The 24,043-nt window shown below is 44.8% G+C and overlaps 1 protein-coding gene across 3 annotated transcripts in view; it reads right to left on the reverse strand.

Moving 5' to 3' along the window:
• PFKL (phosphofructokinase, liver type) overlaps positions 1 to 24,043 on the reverse strand; it is a 238,173-nt gene that overhangs the window by 122,196 nt on the left and 91,934 nt on the right. For all 3 annotated transcript variants that reach the window (XM_088451029.1, XM_088451031.1, XM_088451030.1), the window contains one exon: positions 9,920 to 10,012. In XM_088451029.1, coding sequence (XP_088307155.1) covers positions 9,920 to 10,012 — 93 coding nt within the window. The remainder of the gene's footprint in view (positions 1 to 9,919; positions 10,013 to 24,043) is intronic.

Genomic DNA, 24,043 nt, shown 5'->3' on the forward strand with positions numbered 1-24,043 from the left:
GATGCACAGCATTGTAGGAGCCAGAAGATCTGCACGCTAGAACCATAGAAGCGGTACCATTGAGTCGGGACGGCAAGTTACGGATATACAGTTCCTGGAACTTTGGACATTATTCTACTCCGGGGCTGGCGTCACTTCCAGTGTTGTCACCTGAAGTTACGGATCGCCCGGGGAGAGCTACGGGACTACACAAGGAGTATATGTAAAATACAAGTTTCCCATGAAAGGGGGTGTTCTGTTATTATACAGACTAATGACGGGGCCCATATAATTCATTGTAATTGACATTAATTGAGGGGGGTATTTATATGATAACAGGAAGGTCTTTCCCCATACCTTGAGGAAGATTATATTGGAATCGAAACGCGTTGGTAAAGGGGACACAGGACTCATTGGGTGATTGTATTTTGGATCATATTGGACTTGCTAAGGAGCTATAGCTTAGTGTGGAAGTCCGGACATTTATAAACCACACTGTATTGCTGCATACACACGGTCAGATTTTGTTAAAGATATGAACGATAATGATTGAAAAAATCATTTAATTGTTCATATCGTTGACATGTAGGACATGCATCGACCAACTAGGCGCGTGCCCGCATGTCAGATAACTATATCTGACATTGACTGTGTTTGCAGACAGATTTGGACGATTTCATTCATTTTAATACTGTCAGAAATCATTCAATCGTTCATTGTTGATGAAATCGTTCAAATCGTTGATGAAATCGTTCATCATTATCGTTCAACGAAATCGATGAACTGACAAATGTGTGGGTGTGTATGCACCATATGTTATAGATTTCTATCACCTTAGTTAACTTAGGGCCTGATTCAGACCCGCAAGCGGGTCGATGTTGCCCTAGTGCGCATGCGCACGACGGAGGGAGCTGCGCCGTGCGCATGCGCGAGACCCGAATAGTGACGGCCAAGCCGTCGCTATGGGTCTCGCACCAAAGGGGGGCATGCTGTCGATGGTGAGTGACAGCACGCCCCCCTTTGGTGGGAGTGGCTGCCCAGACGGAGGCGTTCCCATGGGAACGCCTACCATCTGGGTCCGGCCCCACTGACATCACTAGTGATGTCAGTGGGAGTGCTTTTGGCTCTGATAGAGCCAAAAGCGCTCCTGGGCCTGCGGCAGCGAGACCCTACTGCTGGGTCTTGTCGCAAGCCCGATGGTCGCGATGGTCTTGACCATCGCGACCATCTTTTTGGACGCTCGCATAAGCTGTGGGTGGTCACCCACAGCTATGCCAGCGGCCAGGGGGCCGCTCCAATAATAGGTAGGACGGCCCTGATTCAGAGCGAGCGCTCTTGTCAGAGCGTCCGGGTCTGAATCAGGCCCTTAGTCCCATGTGTTCCATATCTACATCCAAGAACTGTGATATTTTACTTCTAGTTTTATAAATGTTTTTTATTACGTCACTCCGGAATTTTTATATCATATACTGACTAATTTGGCTTGGAGTAACAAGTACATAGATACCTTTAAGTGGACGTCCAAGCTCCTGCTGAAGTGAGTTTGGGTACGCCCAATTTTATTGTCTTGCTTTTGGAGTTGGTGGAACACGTGGTTATATAGACCCTATACCTGTGGGGATAAAGAAACCTTTATAGGTGGATCATTTCCCCACGATATTGTGAGTGGGGTACGCCATCACTATTTCTCCGGATGCACAATATGACTATTGGTGTTTCATATTATTATATGTATTATCTTAGGTAACAAAGTCCTCCCTTGTATCTCTTTTTCCATCTACTCTATGTTCATATTTGGAGAGAAAACTACGGTGGACTTATCAAAATATTATTGAAGGATTGTCTCATGATATACCATTTCGCAGTTGAAGGAATAAGTACTGTGTTTTATATTGTTATTCCATTCTTCCAGCGCCATCCCACTTTTTAAGTATTTTTTTGTCTTCTCATATTTGTATCAGAGTGTGGTGTTACTCTATATTACTTTAAGAAGTGGGTAGGCAGCAGGTTTTGAGCGTACTGACGGAATACCCTCTTTTATGTTATAAAGCTGGGTATATACCTGTCTAACAGGTCAGCAAAATGGCTGACCTATTTAACGATTGGTAAGTGCATAAAGACTTACCAATAATTCGGCGATGTGTGTGGCCAGCAGAGTTATTTGAATTTGCCCATCCACTTATGATGTCATATTCAATTACTTCTGCGGGTGACATATCGGGCGGTCTACTGGTTAGACATATAGACAGCCAGATGAAACAATATATCTGTTAGATATATAGTCATCGGTTGTGCTGCAGGGCAGATCAGATCCAAATGTGTCCTTACTCATCTAGTCTCAATACACCATGCAGCAGGATACTGTGAGCGTTGGGCGTCTTTTTTTGCCAAAAGTGTGTCTAAAGTAGCAATGCAATGTAACTAGTAAACACCAGGAGACTGTGCCGATTAGTTGGTTATCTGGCACTTGTATATCTGTGTGCGTCTGAGACTGTAAACAGAGCTAGGTGTGTTAAAAGACTGCGGCCGCTGCATCCAAGCACTTTGCATGCTGATTGAGAGACTAAGTCTGTCACATATCAAATTAATCAGCAGTCTCCTGGTGCCTCCTAGTCACATCGCAACTTAGACGCATTTCAGGAAAAAAAATGCAACAAAATGCCAGGCGTTAGTAGAGTCTTACAGGACCAGGCGTGCCAATAGGGGTTAATTAACACAACTGCGGCAAAGACGAATAAGACACATCTGTATGTCTGTGAACGATGTTCACAGACATTGGGTACACACACCTTCTGATGATAGAATTATATATAGTTCATTGCTTGATTGAACAATATATTGTTCAAGTGTGTACCCAAGATAATAGAATAAGAGTCTTGACTGCATTCCTGTTACATAATTGTATTAGGTATCCTCTTTCCTTTATTTGTTACAATAGACCTCTCTATATTTCTTTCCCTTTAGTGCCTCCACCCAAGTCTTGGATTTTCTTACGCTATACCTGGAGCGGACTTGGGAACACCCCTGAATGGTAAGTATTGGTTTTGTGTCATGTTATACCTTAATTTCAGACTGGTAACCTACCAATGACAATTATAAATATGCAGCAGCAATTATTCACTTCACTATAACATCTATGTTTATACTCAGAATTACACACAAATTAGTTACATAGTTTATTTTACTGCGACTCTCTGTTCTGCTGAAGATGAATTCAGTTAATGAACAATGCAGTAATCATAACAATTTTGGAATAACATTTACACATTTATCAATTAAGCTGAGCAATAGTTCATAATATCTCTCTATACAAATGACATACTGATAATAACCCATTTCCTTTAAAGCTTTAAAGAGATTAGCCCTCTCATATTCTGTTCTTAAACTCCCCTTATTAGTCAATGTGAATGGCCATGCTCGTTGGTGCACATGCTAGTAGATTAATATGCATTTAAGTTCTGAAATCCCGGTTTATAGGGAATTCCTAAAATTAGTCGCTTCTCATCCAATGGGCTTTAGTAGTGATATGCAACAGTCTGTAGAGTTAGTCCTTATAATCTTCGGTTAGCAATTGTGTATGAATATTGATATAATAGGCAGAAGTCTATGGTGTCTGAGGGCCAGACTTATAATGCTGAGCTGGTGCTGGATGTTAGTATAACTAATTTCTCTATATATACGCATCGGTGGTGTTATCCAATAGTGCTTACTATAATATTCTGAAGTATTGGTGGCCTGAAATAATGTAGTAGAACTTTACTTTGCATGTAGTCTTTAAGCTAATGCACTATTGGACTTATTTTAGACTTATCTCTGTCTCCTTCTTTCTCTTCCACAGACACAGCAGCGCTGACTAGACTCCTCCTAGGGGCTGGGCCTCAGACCCTCTGGTCGGCTGACTCTCATGTTTCGCCTTCTCAAATCTCAGTTATAGGCAGCACTCACTCTCCGGATCCTCCCACTAATTTCTAACTGCGGTCACCTCAGCGTCCCTCCTTCAATTCCTGGTTTCCAGCTCTCCAACACCAGGCACAGCCTCCTCTGCTCAGGTAAGCAGCCGTCACCAACCCTGGGAGAACTCCTCAACCGCCAGCTCCAACTGTGTCTTTACAAACTGTCAACGGCCCCCTTTCAGTGCCAGGGATACTGTAATAGTCCACAGTCCTCTGAATAAATGATCCCACTGTTAAACCCCTGCATATACATTACATTACAGTAGAACACTAAACATATTGATAAATTATACACAACTATAAATATACTATTTACATGCTTATAGGCCTATTTTTATATTTTGCCTATTTTAATATTGCAAGGTGTTACATTCTCCCCCTGGTGCTCAGGTACTGAAACAGATGTACTATGCATTTTCAAATCCAGAGCACCAATTTTTTTTTTTTTTCTATAAAATGACGAGTATTCTAAATTATCCAAACCCTAGTAAACACTTCCAAAATAGGGCCATGAATTTACAAAATACGGCTGTATTACCCTTGGTACTTCTACAGGTAATCCTAACTTTTCATATGTAAATATCATAGGAGGCTTTCGCTCTCGTACTGGACGATCACTGAGAGTCCTCACTGGTTCCAGAGAGCTTACTATTTCTGAGACTGTTGGTGAATCACTTGATCGAGATCCTTTTATTCCACTTGACATTCTCTCCACATTTCTACTCTCTGTAAAACCATTAGATGGGTCTACATCAGGGTCACCTATATCATGACCAGTCTGGTGATTATACTTTTCCAACTGAGCTTCATCATCTAACAATGGGGGTGAACTATCTCTGTAATAATACCCTCCAGTATTATACTCATAACTATCCTCCCCAGTATCACCATTTTCTTTATACGGGAACGCGCATACAGATATAGGTTGATGTCTACTTGTTCTGTTCTTTAAGCGAATACTTTCCTTCTCACTTGGCTGTTGAGTTTCTTTACTGGGTTCAGGTAAATTAATTTCACGGCTGATAGGTAAAAGATGTTGACGATGATATGTCACAATAGGTCCTGATCCATTCTCCAATTTTAACCGATAAACAGGAAGGTCTGGTAATTTTTCAACAATGACATATGGTTCCTCCCTCCATCTGTTATCAATAATTTCTTCCTTTTAGCCAATCCTAGTTGTCGCAGTAGCACTCTGTCCCCAGTTTTTAATGCATGCCCTTTTACATTTTTATCATAGTAACTCTTGTTTCTTTCTCCGGATTTCTGTGAAATTTGACAAGCAAGTTGATATGGTTCCTTTAGCTCCCTTCTTAATTGTTGTACATATATCGTATGGGGTCGAAAAGAAGTGTTGTTAGCAGAAACCCCCAGGCTCACATCAATGGGTAGACGAGCCTCACGCCCAAACATTAGTACATAAGGGGAGTACCCAGTTGATTCCGTTTTTGTGCAGTTGTACGCATGCACTAGCTGACTCAAGTACCTACTCCACTGATGTTTGGCCTGGGGATCCAGTGTACCCAGCATGTCTAATAGTGTTCTATTAAATCTTTCAGGTTGTGGGTCACCTTGGGGATGGTAAGGAGTTGTATGTGACTTGGTTATCCCACAGCATGCACAAAGTTCACGGATCAATTGACTTTCAAATTCTCTGCCTTGATCAGTATGTATTCTTGCTGGTAATCCATAATGGACGAAAAACTTGTCCCACAATGTCTTCGCTACAGTAGTGGATTTCTGATTTGGTGTTATATAGGCTTGAGCATAACGAGTAAAATGATCTGTTATGACTAAGATGTGGTACTCTTTACCCGATGGCACTTCAAAAGTAAGAAAATCTAGGCAGATTAGATCTAAAGGCCCTTGACTAGTAATATTAACCAATGGGGCTCCATGCTCTGGCCCCCTTTCAGTGCCAGGGATACTGCAATAGTCCACAGTCCTCTGAATAAATGATCCCACTGTTAAACCCCTGCATATACATTACATTAGCACACTAAACATATTTATAAATTATACACAACTATAAATATACTATTTACATGCTTATAGGTGCCTATTTTAATATTGCAAGGTGTTACATAATGATGGGTACACACTATACAGATATATCTCAAGATCGAGTGATCTGCAGATGATGGTCATTCATACACTCTGAACAACCATCATCTGTGTCTGCCCGCGGCTCTCGGCGGCGGGTCAGGGCATGGCCCGCCCCCCTCCCCACGGCTGCCGCTGTGTATGTACAGGCGGTCTGAGACACACTTGCCTATGGACAGATATGTCTGCAGACATATCTGTCCATCGGCTGTGCAGCACAGCCAATGCGATATGTCTGTGAATGACGACGTTCACAGACATATCGCGGGTACACACTGGCCGACGGGCAGCAGATATTTTGGCCGATCAATTGATCGCCAATATATCTGTCAGTGTGTACCCAGCTTTAGATGTATTCATAAACATTAATAAAATCAAAACACAATCAATTGTAGAAGATTGCTAGTTGCTGATAATGTAGTCACTAGCAAAGACTTGACAAAAGGCTCCTTTGGTCTAGCTTCCATTTGAGTTGAGGGGTTGAGACAAATGGGATAGTAGACAAAAATAGCTGTGCGAGCAGGGAAAGCATGAACCTAAAAACATGCTATAAAGCAAGTATTTATGCAGTACTCTGTCTTTCCAGTAGAGCTATCACTACATTTCCTATTTGTACCATATTCTGCCCTAAAACTGCAGCCTTATAGGATGCAGCTCTAGCCACAGCAGATCAGCTCCAACAAGGGGCGTAACTAGTCATTTGTAGACCCCATAGCAACATATGCAAGGGCCCAATGGCAAAAAAAAACTCACACATGGGACAGACAAATAAGACAGGCCCCCTCCAACTTTATGAATAATAGATTGGCTGTGCAGTCTAGTCAAATTCGTTCCAAGACTAAGGGGGGTATTCAATTTGGGAGTGAAAAGTCTGTGCTGGACTTTTCGCTCCACATCGCAGCTTTTCCGGGGATAAAGTATCGGGTGCGTACCTGCTTTATCCCCATATTCAATTAGGAAGCAGCGAAAACGGGAGCTGGCGGAAAGAGAAGTATCGCAAAAAATTCAGGAATTTTTGGGAAATGTCCCTGGGTCCCCCCTAAAGATGTGCAGACATGGGAGTTCACTATGGGTACACCCATTTTAGCCTGAAGGAAGTCGGGGATTGTAATAGCCTCAGCAAGTGCATAAATGCGGCTATTGAAGAAGTGAAGAATAGCACTTAGGTTTTTTGGGGGGGAAAAATAACTTGTTCCATCAAATTTGGGGTAAATGAAAATGGGTGGAAGCATATTTTAAAGTTTTTTAAAATTCTTTAAAAATGCACCTGCCGCTACTCCGGCAATGAAGAAAACACCTGCTGGATTTAAATTGGCTTTTTTATAAGTGTGTTCTGAATTATTTTTTTTCATCCCAAATTTAAAAGGTAATTTTTTGGGGTGTCCCGATTTTTTATTTTTTTGAGACATATCTTTTTTAGGGGACATTTCCAGGGGTGCAAGCTATTTTTTTTAAGCCTGCACCCCTAAACCCCAATTATGCACTTTATTTCGCCAGCAAAAGGCTGGTGAAAACGTATCCCCGTTTTTTTACATTGACTTCGCACCGGCGAAAAGTCAATGTAATTGAATACGGGGATAATTGAAATAGGCGACAATGATGTCATCGGCGATTCCGACATTTCGCCTCAAATTGATACGGCCCATAATGTATAAAAACATTAACAAATCTTCAGCTTCAGGCCATATAGCAGCTGCATTCACTGCACCTATAGTACGTGTCCTCATACATCTAGCCTCCTTGTGCGTTACACAGCCCTTCTAATCGCGCCATGACTTGGCTTGACTCAGCAACTCGGCAAATTTTTACCTTTAAAAGCGTCCTATTAACACAACAATGCGAATAGATAACACAAGCAGCTTCTGCTGATTAAAATGATATGCAGCATGCCTATGTTCTCTGTGCGTCAGCGAGTGCATCAGCATGCATAACGCTACATTACGGTGTCAGCGGCTGTAAGTACTGTACGTCGCATTTTACATGCAGATACACCCGAGTCGCACACAGAACATAGGCATGCTGCATATCATTTAAATCAGCAGAAGCTACTTGTGCTAGATATTCACATCACTGTGACGGTAAAAAGTCGTACGAAAGACACTCTGCGCTACCGAGGCACACGTAGCTCGCAAGTTATGTGTGGCGTGACTTGTAGCGCATGGAGGATAGATGTATGTGGACACATCTGTAAACGCCCTTGCCTCCAACAACCCTAACCTACCTCCTGCAGAAGTGCTCCTGTACTGCAAAAGGAGAAAACTTGGTTCAAAATCAGGATTCTTATTTTAGAATTACCTTATATTCCAAATACCCACTCCATCAACCAATCCTTGCTGTCCCGCTACATAGCCTCACCATCTTGTCCTTTTGGGTTAATGATTTTGACATCTACTTCAAAGGCAAAATCATCATCCATCAAGTTCGGGCTGTCGTCCTTTGGTGTTCCGGCGTCGGGATTCAGATAGGCATCGGTATTTTGACTCCTATCTTAAGTCCCCCGTCGGGCTTCTCGTGGCGGGATATAGACCGGCGGCATTTAGTCCGGCGGTCTATAAACTGCATCCCGTCCTTAGCACCCATTCAGTTGTTTAATTTTCTAGACTGCACTACAACAAAATGATCATTACAAAACTACATTACAATGTATTCAGTGAAAAATAATTTCCTATTGTTCTGCATTAACCTCACCCACCTGTGGTAAATTTTAGACAGTGCTTACAGTACATTTACTAAAAATACAATTACTGACGTTACATGTGGTGGAATGCCTTGGGGGTAGTGCAGCATTCCAGGTCTTGTAAAGCTGATCAGTAACCTGAACTATAAATCATGTTCCAGATGTGGTACATAAATGAAAACTTTTGAGTAAAGCCTCAATTGAATAATGAAATGCAATCATCAGCTCAGTCTTAGAAGAGTATAACAATTCATGTTAAAAAAAAAATATTAAGTAAAAAAGGGAAGAAAACAGGAGCCTGGAAATTATAGACCCCCGAGTCAGACTTCAGCTGTCGGTAAATTATGCTATTCTGAAATATATTGTAGAAAATTATATGTTAACAGTATCAATGTGGTTTCATGAGGGACAGGTCTTGCTTAGCAAATGTGGTAAGTTTTTTACAAGCAGGTAAATTTTAAGGTGGATCTGTGCAGTGAAATCGGCCTGTTTTATTTGCAATAGTGTTCAATAATGTTCCACATAACAGTCTGGTATCTCAACTCTGGGAAATAAAGTAAATACAGGAGTAAAAAACTGGCTTAAGGATAGCAGATAAATAGTAATTGTAAACTGAATATATTCAGAGTGGGCTAGAGTTATTAATTGTGTACCTCGGGGAGAAGTGTCTGGGCCCTATCTTATTCAATCTATTTTGTCTATAACCTTGTAGACCTCCTTAGAAAGTAAGATGTCCATGTTCCCATATTATGAGACTATGCTGCATACCCAGCTACAATTTAGAAATAAAACAATGCCAGGACATAGCGGGGGCACAATGGCCGATGTGCCCGATATGTCATCGATCCGCTGGATCGGACAACATATCATCTAGTGTGTACCCGGCGTAACAATGGGCCTCATACTGCCACATTAGATTTCTATGCTTTTGGGTATGTTCATTTTAAAATAAATTTTAAAAACATTGTGTGAAATAAATGTTATATCACTAATTTTTAAATGTCACAGTACGTGAATAATTAGAAATGCTGATGTTTTAACAAAAACACACATTAAGGATGTGCAACATTTTGTAGAAATCAGGAACCTGTCACACTAATCGAAGAATTAGATTTCAATTTAGAGACCTGTTACTGCATACAATACATGGGCCTGAGGTTACCTAATCCTGGGCTAAAAGATGCTTAAACACAAAAAATGTATTTACCAAGATACGATCAAAAGCAGATGGTGTTCCTCCTCGTTGTACATGTCCAAGAACAGTGATTCTGGTATCAAATCCCAAGCGTTGAACAACCAACTGTTTAACAATGAAAAATACTGTAAGTTGCCATAGTATTAGAACATTAAATGTCGAATAAAATAATCAATTAAAAAAAGTCTAACGCACTTGGTATCCAGTTATTTCTTCACGGCTGCTTCTAAATTCCTTAGAATTTACAATAAAGATGGCACGTTATTTTCATTGTCTAACATATATTAAATTGAGTAAAATAAAACGGAGGAGAACAAAGGTTAATGTTCCACATGAGGTTCTTCATGATGAATAATAAGATGCATCTTCCTAAAAAGCAGCCAAGAGTTCGAAATTTGGGAATATGAAAACAGACTTACTCATAGTTGTGGAATGAGATTTTCTCCATGCTCTTAATGTATCAAATTAAGGGGTCTATTTACTAAGCAGTGTTAGGAGACAGAGTGAAAAGTGATAAGAAAGTGATAAGGTGCCAGCCAATCAGCTCCCAACTGTCATTTTTCAAACACAGCCTGTTGGGAGCTGATTGGCTGGCACCTTATAACTTTCTTATCACTTATCACTCTGTCTCCTAACGCTGCTTAGTAAATAGACCCCTAAACTTTTAAAAACAGACTCATGGGGTGAGAGAAACTGATTTCAGAACTAATCTAACAACATTTGGCGTGTATATAAAATGTGCCTATACTCTAGAGGGTAAATTTATTAAGTGTCCACTTCTGCGAATTTCAGTCTGATTTGCAAATAGGAGAATTTCTAAAGGCAAATCTGACAGAAATTAGCTGAAAAAAAAAACAGACTTTAGACAGCAGTAGAACATCTGCTTAACTATCAATGTGTTTTCTGTTAGTATAGAAATGCCGGATTTACGAATACCCCTTTCACATCTCAAAAGTAACTCTGGATATTACCGGGTAGACCCGGGTCGAGGTGCAGTGTGAACGCGCCACCAGAAAAATTCCCGGGTCGAGCAACCCGGCATTTCAACCCTGCAATCAACCACGCTTGAAAACTGGAACGACCCAGGTCGTAGTGGAGTGGGAACAGGCCCTACTCGGGTTATCCAACCAGGGACTCAGCAAACACAGCTGAATGGATGTTCCTGGGTCTCACTTGATGATGTCAGCAGCCAGACACAGACAGCACACTGCAGACAACAGCAGAGGAAGCATTCCGGCAGTCTGAAAGGGGTTAATTAATACCACTACTGTCATTACAGTGATGGCTAATTGGAGTGATGAAGAAGTGAACTGTACACTATGCTGTCAGAAGCTGCATCATGCTCTCACTGGCTGAATCGAATAGCAGTAAAGCACAAACACTCATGAACTCAGGGCTACACAGAGTAATCCATCAGCCATGATTCCTGCAATGCTGTGAGCAGTCCCCATCCCTCTCTTTTGTTCCCTTTTGTATTCTTTGTGAGCCAGAAAATTTAAATGTTTAATGATATTCATAGGGTTTTACAGGGCTGTCCCGAGTTCAGTGTGAATGGGGCCAACACGGGAATAACCCTGGTCGATAGTGAGTGTCAAAGGGATTTGACCCGGGTCGCAGCTGGGTTGGACCAGTGTTCAAAATCCCGGCTCAGAACCTGTGCTAGTGGCAAGTTTAGAACCCGCAGCAAAGCAGACGGTAAACCCGCTCAAATAATAGACCTGCCTCAGGCGAGTTGGTATGAAGCACTGCACAGTTCATAATCTGTGCAAGTTTCATTTTATTAATAATCAATGTGTGGAGTCCCCCTGCCGTAACAATGACAGGTCCCAAACTTGTCAGCGCTGGACTGGAATCCCGAGGAAGTGGGGTTCCCTCAAAAAATGGGGTCTCCCCTCCCCAAGGCCAACCATCCCTGGGCTGAAAGTTAGTGGTAGTTCCCAAGCTCTGACTAGTCAGCGCGTCCTCATTCATTCCTATGGAGAGTGTCTCTGAGTGACCACCAATTCACGACGGGGCTCCGAAAGGAGCAATACCGAAGTTTTTTGTTTTACCAAGATTCAGAGATGCTACATGGAAAGAAGAGGACATGGACCAGTGACGTGCAGTGAGGTAAATGGCTGGGGAGGCACTTGCTAGAATCAGAGCCAGATTTACACATACATATATGAACCAGAGGGTTCATGTGGGCATTATACATAGGTGCAGCAGTATGTAGTGCTGGAAATTTGATGGGTTTTGATCAGGGATGTGCGGAAAAGGTAGTCAAGGGAGGCACTGCCTCACCTGCCATCCACTTTTACTCCAGAGTTTTGACTATAAAAATGATTAGAATAAAACAAAGATGATTTTTATAATATTTTCTTTACATTTTTCGCATAATTTTTATAGGCAAAATTCTGGAGTATACCTAAGTATGACAGGAAAGGCTCTGCCTCACCTGACCGCAAGTCACTGAACAAGGGCTGTGTCTGAGTGGTTTTTTTACAGACAGAGTACAGGTGCCAGCAGGCCTTTGAGGTCCGGGGCATGTTGGCACTTGTGGTTTGACAAGTGCAATCAGGTAAGCTTGCAAGCAGGGTCTTCCTTCCTCTATGTCTGTTAGCACCCAGTTTTGTCATTTTAATGTTGTTTCCAATTGTAAGAGCAATGGAATATGCTGCTCTGTTAAACTGTTAATAATGATAATGATGATGATGCCCGGCCAGTCATGCTGGGACCAGTAGTCCACCTCTAAAGAAGTGTATATATACACACACACACACATATATATATATATATATATATACATACATACAGTGTTCTCCCCAGAAATTTTTTACAGCCGGGTGGCATCCAAAAGTAGCCGGGTGGGGGCCTTCGCAATTCTGCGCGCGCCGGGAAAAGGGGCATCTCCCTTACCAATCCAGCCCGACAGGTCTCAGGCTGCTCCCCCACTGGCTCTCAGTCAAAAGTGCCCATTATACAGTGCCTCCTGTAGTTTTCCCCTTTATACATTGCCCTCTGTAGTTCAACTTTGCCCTTATGCATTGCCCCCTGGCTGAAGTAGTGCCCCCAGACTGGTCCCTTATGTAGTGCCCCCAGACTTAAATAGTGCCCCCAGACTGGTCCTGGCCCCAGCCCAGCACTTACCTTTACTTGCTGGCCGCTCCCACTGCCTCGCGCTGACTGGATCTAACTAGATCCAGCAGGCGCGCGGGGCAGGTTCCTCAGGTCGCAGTGCATCACTGGGAACGCTGACCTCTGAAGCGATCGGAGGCTTCTTTAGCCTCCGGTCACTTCAGAGGCCAGCGTTCCACAGCGGGGGACAGCGGGGAAAAGTGCCGGACGGCAGGCTGTTTATGGCGGGCGATGCGCCCGCAGAAAACAGCCTGGGGAGAACACTGATTATATATATATATATATATATATATATATATATATATATATATATATATGGGAGTAATCTAAAGCTCCAACTGTCACTTATTTCTGACACTCTATTAGGAACCCTTTTCTACTGTAGTCTATGGGGGATTTTTGGGAAGGCAAAACTCAGGGTAGGGGGTGAATTTAGACTTGGGGTTTGTTTTATTAGGTAGCTATTGTGCCAGGGTACGTACTTTAGGGGTTCAGGTAAATTAGAAAGTTACAGTTTTTAAACTATTACCTCAAGAATGCGCCATTATACAGATAGGACTTTCAACTTGTTGCGCAGCCTCAGTAGGAGCCTCCAGCAGGGGGTGTATATACTGTGGCCAGGGCTGGCACAACCCACTCAGCAAAACCTGCATTGCTGGGAGGCGCTCTCCCCGCAGCTTAGCCTGTTGCTGCCCCAGTTCTATGACAGGCAGTGGCTGATATTAAGCCAGTGCCACCCACTACCTAGCTATCTTGCTGTTCCCCCTCTGGCCGGGTTCCCCCCTTCCTCCCCTTGCCCTGCACCTGACCTGTCAAACTGAATGGCAGCAGCAGTCGGGGTTAGGAAGCGCGGCTGAGCCTGAACGGGTCTTCTTTTCATCACAGACTCACCCCACCGCCGCTCTTGCTGTTCCCCCTTGGACAGGTACGGATTAATGGGGGAGGCTTTGGGGGCAAGTAACCCTGGCCCACCACTCTAAGAGGCCCTCCCAGCCACAGATTGGACTTTTTTACTGATCTGCAGCAGCCTACACAGTGGAGTACTGTGCAGGCATTCAATGACCCCCCAGCCAGCGCACAGGCACAGAGAAGGAGGAGGTGCCGCGGGCACAGCTGCACTCAGAGCCACCATCAGGGGTCCCGGGCCCGGACAGTGTCAGAACGGGAGGGGACCCGCGTCCCCTCCTACCCCCGATGCACGCCCCCACCCTTCCCATGGGCCGATTCCACCTCTTACCGGAATGGGTGCGGAGTCAATGCGACAAGCCCCGCCCCCATACAACTGGTAATTACGTCATCACGGAGGAGGCGGTGCCTAATGCCTGCCTCCATTAGCATCCTGCTGTTGCATCAGTGTAAGTAATAACTGTATGTATGTCTGTATGTGTTATTGTGTCTGTATGTGTTATTGTATATGTATGTGTCTGTAAGTGTTATTGTGTCTATGTGTTATTGTGTATGTATGTGTTATTGCAGGGGTTCTCAAACTTTTTTGCTCTGGGACCCAATCTAACAATAAAAATTATTACAGGACCCCAGCATGTTACTGCAGAATGACTGCCACACGTGTGGTCAGCAGACTGATCATGCACCGTAACACTATGCAGACACAAAACTGCAAGGTGTCCGATTATGCGATCATTTAATTTTTATACATTGCAGGGACGAGCTATTTTCGAAGCCCCTGTCCCTGCAAGGTGAGGCAGAGAGTGACTGAGGAGACAGTGCCGTAGTTAGGATAGTGCAGCCGGTGCCATCGCACAGGGGGCGCTGTTTGTCAAATTTCTGTTTATTATCATTCTTACTTGTAGTTTCCTCTTTTTTCATCCCCAGCATCTCCTGGCCTCCCCCATCTCTTCCCTGACCCTTCCCCATGAGGCCATGGCCCTTTTTGGGTGCATTATGTCCCTATGAAAAATGAGGGGGGCGCCAATGCTCTTTCTGGCACCAAAAAGTCTAGTTACGGCTCTGTCAGAGGAGACAGTGGGTTACTGGTGAGGCAAAGGGTGAAATAGTAGGTAATGGATAACAGGGAGAAGCTGTGGATAACGGAGAAACAGAGGGTGACAGGGGTGAGGAAGATGATGGTTGAGGGTGAGGCAGAGGGTGAGGCAGAGGGTGGCATGGGAAGGCAGAGGGTGACTGGGGAGGCAATAGGTGATGTAGGAGGCAGGGGGTAATAGGGAGAAGCTGTGGGTGATGGGGAGGCAGTGTGTTGGAAGGTGATGGAGCAGAGAGTGGCAGTGGCTGGCAAGGAGCAGCATAGGGTGGCAGGGAGAGGCATAGGGTGGCAGGGGAGACAGTGGGTGACTGGGGAGGCGGTGGGAGACAAAGGGTGACATAGGAAGCAGTGGAAACAGGGAGAACCAGAGAGTGACGAGGGAGGCAGATAGTGTCAGAGGGTGAGACAGTGGCAATAGGTGATGTAGGAGGCAGTAGGTAATAGGGAGGAACAGTGGGTGACAGGGGGAGGCAGAGGGTGTCTGTGGGTGACTGAGAGGCAGTGGGTGGCAGGGAGAAGCAGTGGATGACAGGAAAAGGGAGTGGGTTGCAGGATGAGGCAGTGGAAGGCAGCAAGAAGCAGTGGGTGACATGGGAGGAAGTGGTAACAGCGAGAGGCAGTGGGTGGCAAGGAGCAGCAAAGGGTGGCAGAGAGAGCCAGAGGGTGGCAGGAAAGACAGTAGGTGACTGGGGAGGCAGTGGGGGGGGGGGAGGCAAAGGGTGACATAGAAGGCAGTGGGTAACAGGGAGAACCAGTGGGTGACAGGGAGGCAGTAAGTGAGAAAGACAGACGGGGCAGTGCATTTCAGGGGGGAGGTGGTGGATGACAGGGGGGAGGCAGTGGGTTTTTAATAAATTTATTTTCTGTTTCCCCCCTCCAGTTCCCACACTATGTGCTCCCTTGTTGCCCCATGGGGTATGTGCTCAGCACTCCCCTCAATGCTCATGCTCCCCTGCTGATGTTAATTCCCCCTCCACAGCAATCATCACACATTCTGTGTCCCCACATACTGGCAGCTGCGGCCCCCCAGGCTGCACTTACTTAAGAGCATCTGCACAGACTGCAGAGAGAGTCCGGCAGATGGCTCCTCTGAGTCTGTCTGCTGCTGATGCTTGTGTGTCAGTTTCTGCTGCTGAGCAGGAGGACAGGAGACGCTGAGCACTGGGGTGGGGGCGGGGCTGCCTGATGACACCTTGGATCTCTCAGCCAGTGATCCGAAGAGTCGGAAATAACAGACCAACTGGTTTCACTCTCCTCAGATCACTGGCTGAGAGATCAGAGGAGTCATCAACCTGACCACATGTGAGTCGCGACCCCAAGCTGAGATGGCCGTGACCCACTTTGGGGTCACGACCCACAGTTTGAGAACTACTGTGTTATTGTGTCTGTATGTGTTATTGTGTCTGTATGTGTTATTGTGTATGTATGTGTCTGTAATTGTTATTGTGTCTATGTGTTATTGTGTATGTATGTGTCTGTACGTGTTATTGTGTCTGTATATGTTATTGTGTATGTATGTGTTAAAGAGTGTATATATGTGTATGTATGTGTTAATGTGTATGTAAGTGTGTATGTGTGTGTTAATGGGTTAGATGTATTATAGCGGCACGTGCCACTATAACGCTTCCCGCTTCGCCTCTTTACCGAGGCGAAACAGGAATCACTACCGATGAGATGTATGAACATCTCAACGGCCGGAGAGGGGGAGCGTTAACTCCCCCCTCTGACGCTACCCGCTAGAGACCACAGTGCATCAGCCTAGTGCTGATGCGCTGTGTGTCAGTCCCAGCCGGCTCCACTGAGCATGCACGGGATCTCACAAGTATCGCGAGATCCCCGCGTTTGGCCTTAAGCCGGCAGCCGCCGCAGCAGGGCAACGCCAGGCTGTAGCCTTATCTACACGCCTTTGTGTCTCACCTATCCACGTTACTGTCTCTTCCCCCATCCACACCACTTTTTATCCCATCTGCACAGCTCTATTCTCTGCTTTGACCTCAGTTGCATAGACTGCATGTGTATTCCAATGAGCACACAATTCTGTGAATTAGCAGCTTTACCATTTTGTGAGTGACAGCAATCTCTTTCTGTGAGAGTGTTGAATCTGCAGTTAACCACTTGGTGTGATGGCATACCGTATCTGTATTGCGCAAGGAACACGTCCATTAAGGTGTCAGCCTTAATGATCGTAATTTCATTGCTTTTTGAAGTTTGAGTGGCAGAAAAAGCAATGGGTTTTGTGAAACTTCAGATCATGTCTAAGCAGCCTTAATGGGACATGTGAAACCGTAAGGTAGGTGTGTGTATATATATATATGTGTATATATATATATATATATATATATATATATATATATATATATATATATATATATATATATATATATATATATATCCCCCAGAGTGAACAGCACTTGGAGGCAACTGAAGTAGTAATCCTAACGTAGTCTAACGTTTTCGGGGTCTCAGCCCCGTCTTCAGGAGAATATTTTGTGTGTATTGTTCTGAAGACGGGGCTGAGACCCTGAAAACGTTAGACTCAATACATTGGATTACTACTTCTGTTGTCTCCAAGTGCCGTTCATTCTGGGAGTTGGATTGGATTGCTGCACTGTGCAATGGAGCAGGTTGCTGTGTTTCTGATGAGTGCCGGCAGACTGTGTTGGATTTATATAATTTTTATTTTTTTAATAATAATATACAGAAGTAAAATAAAACATGAATAGAAAAGATTTGATAAATAGTATAGAACAAAAGGGAATAAACATTACAAACACTGATCAAAGATATTAAGCAATAATGCATAATGAATATGCAAACCACCACAATAAATGACAAAGAGGGTGAACAAAACTAAAAGCAAGGTATTACAAAACACAATTTTTGTTTTTCATTTACAAACAAGATATCTAATATAAAGAAAACAAGAAGAAATAAATAAATAAATAAATAAATAGGGGGGGGTATGAAGTAAGGAAGGCACATAAAAGATTAAGGCCCTCATTCAGAGCCGTACGCTCTGAGCAGAGCGCACGCTCTGAATGAGGGCCGCCCTCCATAATTATGGAGCGTCCTCCTGGACGCTCGTATAGCTGTGGGTCACCACCCACAGCCTATACGAGCGTGCAGTTTGATGGCCGCGATGGTCTTGACCATCGCCACTGCGAGCTGGAGCCTGCGGTTGAGTTTTTCAACCGCAAGGCCCGGAGTGATTTTGGCTCTATCAGAGCCAAAATCACTCCCACTGACATCACTAGTGATGTCAGTGGGCCGGCTTCTGACGGTAGGCGTTCCCTTGGGAACGCCCCCGTCAGGGAGGCACGCCCCCGGCACGCCCACCAAAGGGGGCGTGCTGTCAATCAACATCGACAGCACGCCCCCTTTGATCAGACACAACGAGCGAAGGAAAGTCCTTCGCTCGTCGCGTCTGGCGCATGCGCACGACGGAGCTCCCGCCGTCGTGCGCATGCGCAGTGCACAACATCGACCCACTTGCGAGCGGACAGCCGCTTGTGAGTGGGTCTGAATCAGGCCCTATGTTTGGCACAGTAAACACAATTCAAACCACACTCAAGAGAGCAAAAACAGAACAATAAATTGAATAGGGGGATCCACCAAAGTCCTATGGGTAAATTTACAAAAGATCGGTGTTTTGGTTCTGAACTAAAACCGACAGAAAACAAAAGGTATCACAGTTGTTCAGAAGTATAAAAACCAGCAACTGATCATCTGTCGGGTTTCAGCTTCAATTGAAACCAGACGTCAATGTCAGTCGTTTTTTTGCAGCACTTAATGCCGTCGGTTTAGATTTTTAATTGCAAATCTGATGACAAATAGTCAAATGTCAGAACAGACGGCAAAGCCCTCTGAACAGAAGCACTGAACAGATCAGTGCACACTTTATTAGGTTAAAAAGAAAAGGTCAAAATTAAAAAAATGCATGGGGTTACTCCCCAAATCTGTAGCCGGCCCCGGACCTCTTAGCCTGGACTGGTACTGCAAAAATAGGGGAAAACCCATGGACTGCACTGTAACATCAGTACATATCTATGCGTAATGACAAGTCAATCCCAGTCACTGTCATAGAACTGAACAGGTAAGCGCTGATTGGCTGAGAGCGCCAGTCTCAGCCAATCAGGGTTGCCCCTTTCAGTCCTATGACAGTAACTTGGAATGATCTGTCATTACGCATAGCAACGTACCGAGTTGGGGCTCGGGTTTGCAGGTTGTTTTTTTTCTGACCATTGGACTACTACATGGACAGAAGAGGAGCCAATGCAATGATTTCAGAAGTATGAATACTTCTTTTTATTTAATAAAGGATTCCAACCTTCGGTTTGCGACATAGGTGTAGTTATAATGGGTGAAGGATGTGCGGTGCACACAGGCTCCTGGGTCCTTAGGGGCCCTGCACCATACACTCCATGCACCCAAAGTATACATTCCTTGTTCCAGAAAGCGGGTCCATCCTTCACTGCGGCTCCATCTTCCCAGTGACATCTGGAAGATGGCGCTGCATATGAAAGCAAAAACGCTGGCACTGTGCCAGATCCTTTGCACTCTTGGTGAAGTGGAGGAAGACCACTTGCCAGAGCAAGGTTAGATGCAGGACTTGGAGGGCACACTGCTCAGAGGAGGGGGTCTACTGCACACGGGCCCCCTTGTGCATTAATACGCCCCTGGTGAATACTGCCTTTATTTTAATATTTTCTCTACACAAGGACTACAGGTGCCAGCATGCTCTTAATGGCCAGAATACAGTGTATTCTGGCCATTAAGAGCATGCTGGCACAGGTAGAACAGTATGATCTGTTCAGGCTTCATTAGAAAGGGTTCTCGCTATTTTCCAGCACCAGACTCAACCACCTGGGGAGCTAATGCCATAGCAGGGAGACACAGAGAGTGTGGTCCCCCTGCCATAACCTTAACCAGCCCCAATCTGGTCAGCCCAGTGCTGGAATTCCTCGGGAAGTCTGAACCCCTGGTGACAGTGGGTGTGGGGTTAAAAAATAGGGTATACAATCGGGAAGCCGGCCCGACTGTCATATCCCGGCGAGGGTGAAATGCTGGGCACCTGACATTTCCCCGACGCCGGGAGACCGGCATCCCAATCGAAGGAATGCCGGGTGCCGCGAGTGGACAGCCGCGGGGGGGTCGGAGGGTTAGGTTTAGGGCACCTGGGGGTGACTTAGGGTTAGGCACCCCCAGGGGGGACTTAGGGTTAGGCTCCCCCACGTGGGACTTAGGTTTAGGCAGCGGGGAAGGGGGGGTTAGGCACTTAGAGGGGGGATTAGGGTTAGGCACTTGGGGGGGGAGGTTAGGGTTAGGCACCCCTAAGGAGGGTTAGGTTAATCAATACTTACCTATCGACGATCAGGATTTCCAGCGCTGTTGGGAACTCTGCTTTGGTCGGTCAGGCGCTGCCGGGAAACGAACCGTGCGGCCGGCGGTATTTCATACTGATTCCCCACATAGATCATCATAATGTTCTTTACAAGTGGACTACAGGTAACAGCAAGCCTGCCCCGAGGAATTCCAGCACTGGGCAGACCAGATTGGGGCTGGTTAAAGTTATGGCAGGGGGACCACACTCTCTGTGTCTCCCTGCTATGGCATTAGCTCCCCAGCTGGTTGAGTCTGGTGCTGGAAAATAACGAGAACCCCACACAGTTTACCCTCCCATGTTCCAGTACCAGACCAGGCTGAGATGTCCGGGTCTAGTTACAGATTTAGGGGTTTACTCCACACATTCTAATGAAGTCTGAACAGATCATACTGCCTGCCACAGGTAGGTCTATTGTTTGGGCGGGTTAGCAGTCATTTGTTTGGACGGGTTTGGTGGGTTTTAAAACCAACCTTTAATAAATCCGCGGATCCTATTCTTCTCTATGTAAAAAGAGGATTTATGGTCTTACCTTGTTAAATCCTTTTTTTGACACCATACGGGGTACAACGATCACTCTAGGTATAGCCTGAAGAGTGTGAATCTGGGTACCAAACAGTTAATAATTTTCTTCCCAGCAGCCACCTGGCTCCCTCTCCACTATACCCTGCCCCTAGCCACAGGCCAGCAGTTTAAGCTAGCAAGCCAATGGAAGGAGCGAGGAGAAGACGGAGAAGGAAAACAGGCACACACTCAGAGCCCAAGTCATAGAAAGTTGTGCCAAGAAACTGCATCAGAGGAAATAAACCCTGCAAACCAGATGCGTCAGGGTGGGCGCCCTGTGCCCCCTATGGAGTCGAAGAAAAGGTAAAATTTAACAAGGTAAGACCATAAATTCTCCTTTCTTCTTCCTCCACTAGGGGGCACAGGGAACACGCTGGGATGTCCTACAGCTGTACCCCGATGGGAGGGGATGCTCCTGGGCTGCACTGGGAATCCCCTTTGTGCCCGAAGGCAGCATCCGAAGACGCAAAGGTGATAACTGCATAGTAAGGACTAAAAAAGTGTGGGCAGATAACCACGTGGCAGCCGTACAAGTTGTACCGCAGAAATGTCACGTTAAGCCACCAAGAAGGTTCCACTGACCTGGCAGAATGAGCAGTTACCACAGTAGGGGCAAGAGATCCGCCAGAGAGTGTCGGATAGTCGGAAAATCGAACAGGCCAACAGAGAACTGAGCTCCGGGTGTGTTCACAGAAAAATTACCGGAAGCCTACATTCCTAGAAGAGTCCAGAACACAACAACCCCAGGTAGGAGAGGAACCGACACACAACTCTGGGGAGGAACCCAAGCGAGACCACAGAAAGGTCCAATCTAAATATAAGATCATAGAGGGGGAGTGACAAGACAAGGCTCTCAAACCGACACCCACCGCGCTAAGCAATGGCAAGTAGTAAGACCGCTGTCCCAGTAAACCAACCACAATCAAGGAATTAAGGACTCCTAAGGGAGCCTACCGAAGAGTCCAATGAACCAAAAAAGGGTTCAATGGAGCCACCTGGTAAGAACAAGCGGTGACTGCACACAGAGGACGCCCTAACAAAAGAGAACGTCTGAACCTCTGGTAGGCACAAAAGCAATCGTTAGAGGAGAAAAGACAGGTCTTAGACTGGTATCCCCAGGAAGAGGGCCAAAGGCCCAAATTAGCAGAAAAAGAGGAGTCAGGATAGCTGGAATGATCTGGGGAAGAAGCCTCTAACCCAACTCCTCAATAGGTCCTCTAATACGGAAAGAATTCTGACCGAAGAGGGCTACTCAGCATGCTGAAAGGTTCAACTGCCCCTCTGGAAAAAAAACCCTCCTAGCTTTGAAAATGGGTGAAGAGCCACGCTGGTAAAGCGAGGCGGGCCAGAATCAGATTAAAGCACGGGCTCAGAGACCAAAAACCGACCTCAGAGGAAGACGCATTAGGCGCCGACTGAGAGGCAGAAGAGCTGCGTACTAAAGTCGCCATGGCCAAGCTAAGCCACGAGGATCACCATGCTTCCTTTCCAATGCGATCCATGAAGCATGAACAGGAGAGGAAAAATAACAGAATGGAAACGTCCACTGTACTGCCGGAGAGCTCCGGTAACTCTGGAGATGGAACAGTATCTTGGCAACTTGTAGTTATTTTCAAAAATAGAGAAAGATGACTACTGCACCAGTGTTAATATTAATCTCCTTTATTGAGAAGAAAGACCCATATAAATCTATGACCAATGTAGGACCATAATGTCTCTTAGATTATGTCAAATTGGGGGTGCTGCCTGTGGACAACTAACAGGAATATCAGAAGAAAAAGGTAAGTAGAAGTTGTTTTGATTGGTGCACTAGTAATAATTAAATATAAAACAACTTTTATTATTATCTAATAAAAAAGTTGTGTGCAGCGAAATATTTAAAAACCAAGACGAATACTTGTGAACATACATGTAAATAAAAATTTTGATTGTTAGAACAAAAGGTGGTCCCGCTGTGTTTTTATTCTTAATGATCTCAAGAGCTTACAGTATGTTTGTGGGTATATTATATAAAAATCACAGAATATTCAGGTGAGAGTGGATGAGTCATACAGTGCGTATTGTCCACTGATTGTCTATCACTTGTTGAGAGGATCCAATCAGATCTAAAATATTCGTAATACGACAACTTTGTATACCGATCCATGGGGAAGTAGTATGCAAATTAATCTTATTTAATGTGTAGTTCCTCAGTGGATAAGGTACATTTTTGATTAAATTCCCTCTTAAATAGCCCAATGAATTATGGACAATAATAATTATAACGAGGTCCAAGATGACTCCTGTAATATACTACAGATTCAGTGATCACTAGTCCTGGTTCCCTCTCATTGGTCCATTGAGCCAGGGACACATAATATAGTATAGAGGTCCAGGATAATAACCTCTGTAAATACCTTGCCTCATCCATATACTACTCTCACCTCCCTATAAAATTTTGAATAGCTATTAATATTAATATTTATAATAGGGCCGTTAAATAGTAGGATTCATTAATTTTATAGGGTAGAGTATTCATGAGCAATCAACTTTGGCCCTAAAAAATATATATATCATTGATTCCAGCAGTGATACCCATTATAGCGTAAATTGAATACCACAATATAGTTGTCACGTTTGACCTTGGGAAATCCCCTACTGAGGGGGTGAAAGCTGAGGTCCCGAGTTGAGGGAGGAACCAGAGGCGTGGGGCCTGTATATAAGATCTCCTCTTCCACGAGTATCGGATGTTGGCGAGATCTTACCAAAGGTGCGGAGTCTAACCTGCTGGGAGGTGTTCTCCAGTGACCCCTCCAAGTGGGATATGGGTTTAAGCTGCACCCAGCAGACAGGTCACGGTCCTTTGGTCAGGTATCCGATACCCACGGGAATAGAGAAAATATTTCCACAATGGCCAAAGAGAAATACTTCAGAAAGAAGTACAGCTGCACCAGGAGTTGGTATTTGTAGTTGTACACAGATAAAGATGTTTTGACGCTGGCACTGTGTCTTTGATGCACTGCTGCACCAAGAGGTGACCCTTGTAACACAGGCAAGGTGTTTTGACGCACTGCGGCACAAGAAGGATGGTACT

This window comes from Taudactylus pleione, unplaced genomic scaffold (assembly GCF_031769625.1).
Source record: "Taudactylus pleione unplaced genomic scaffold, aTauple2 ptg000536l, whole genome shotgun sequence".
Taxonomy (NCBI): Eukaryota; Metazoa; Chordata; class Amphibia; order Anura; family Myobatrachidae; genus Taudactylus; species Taudactylus pleione.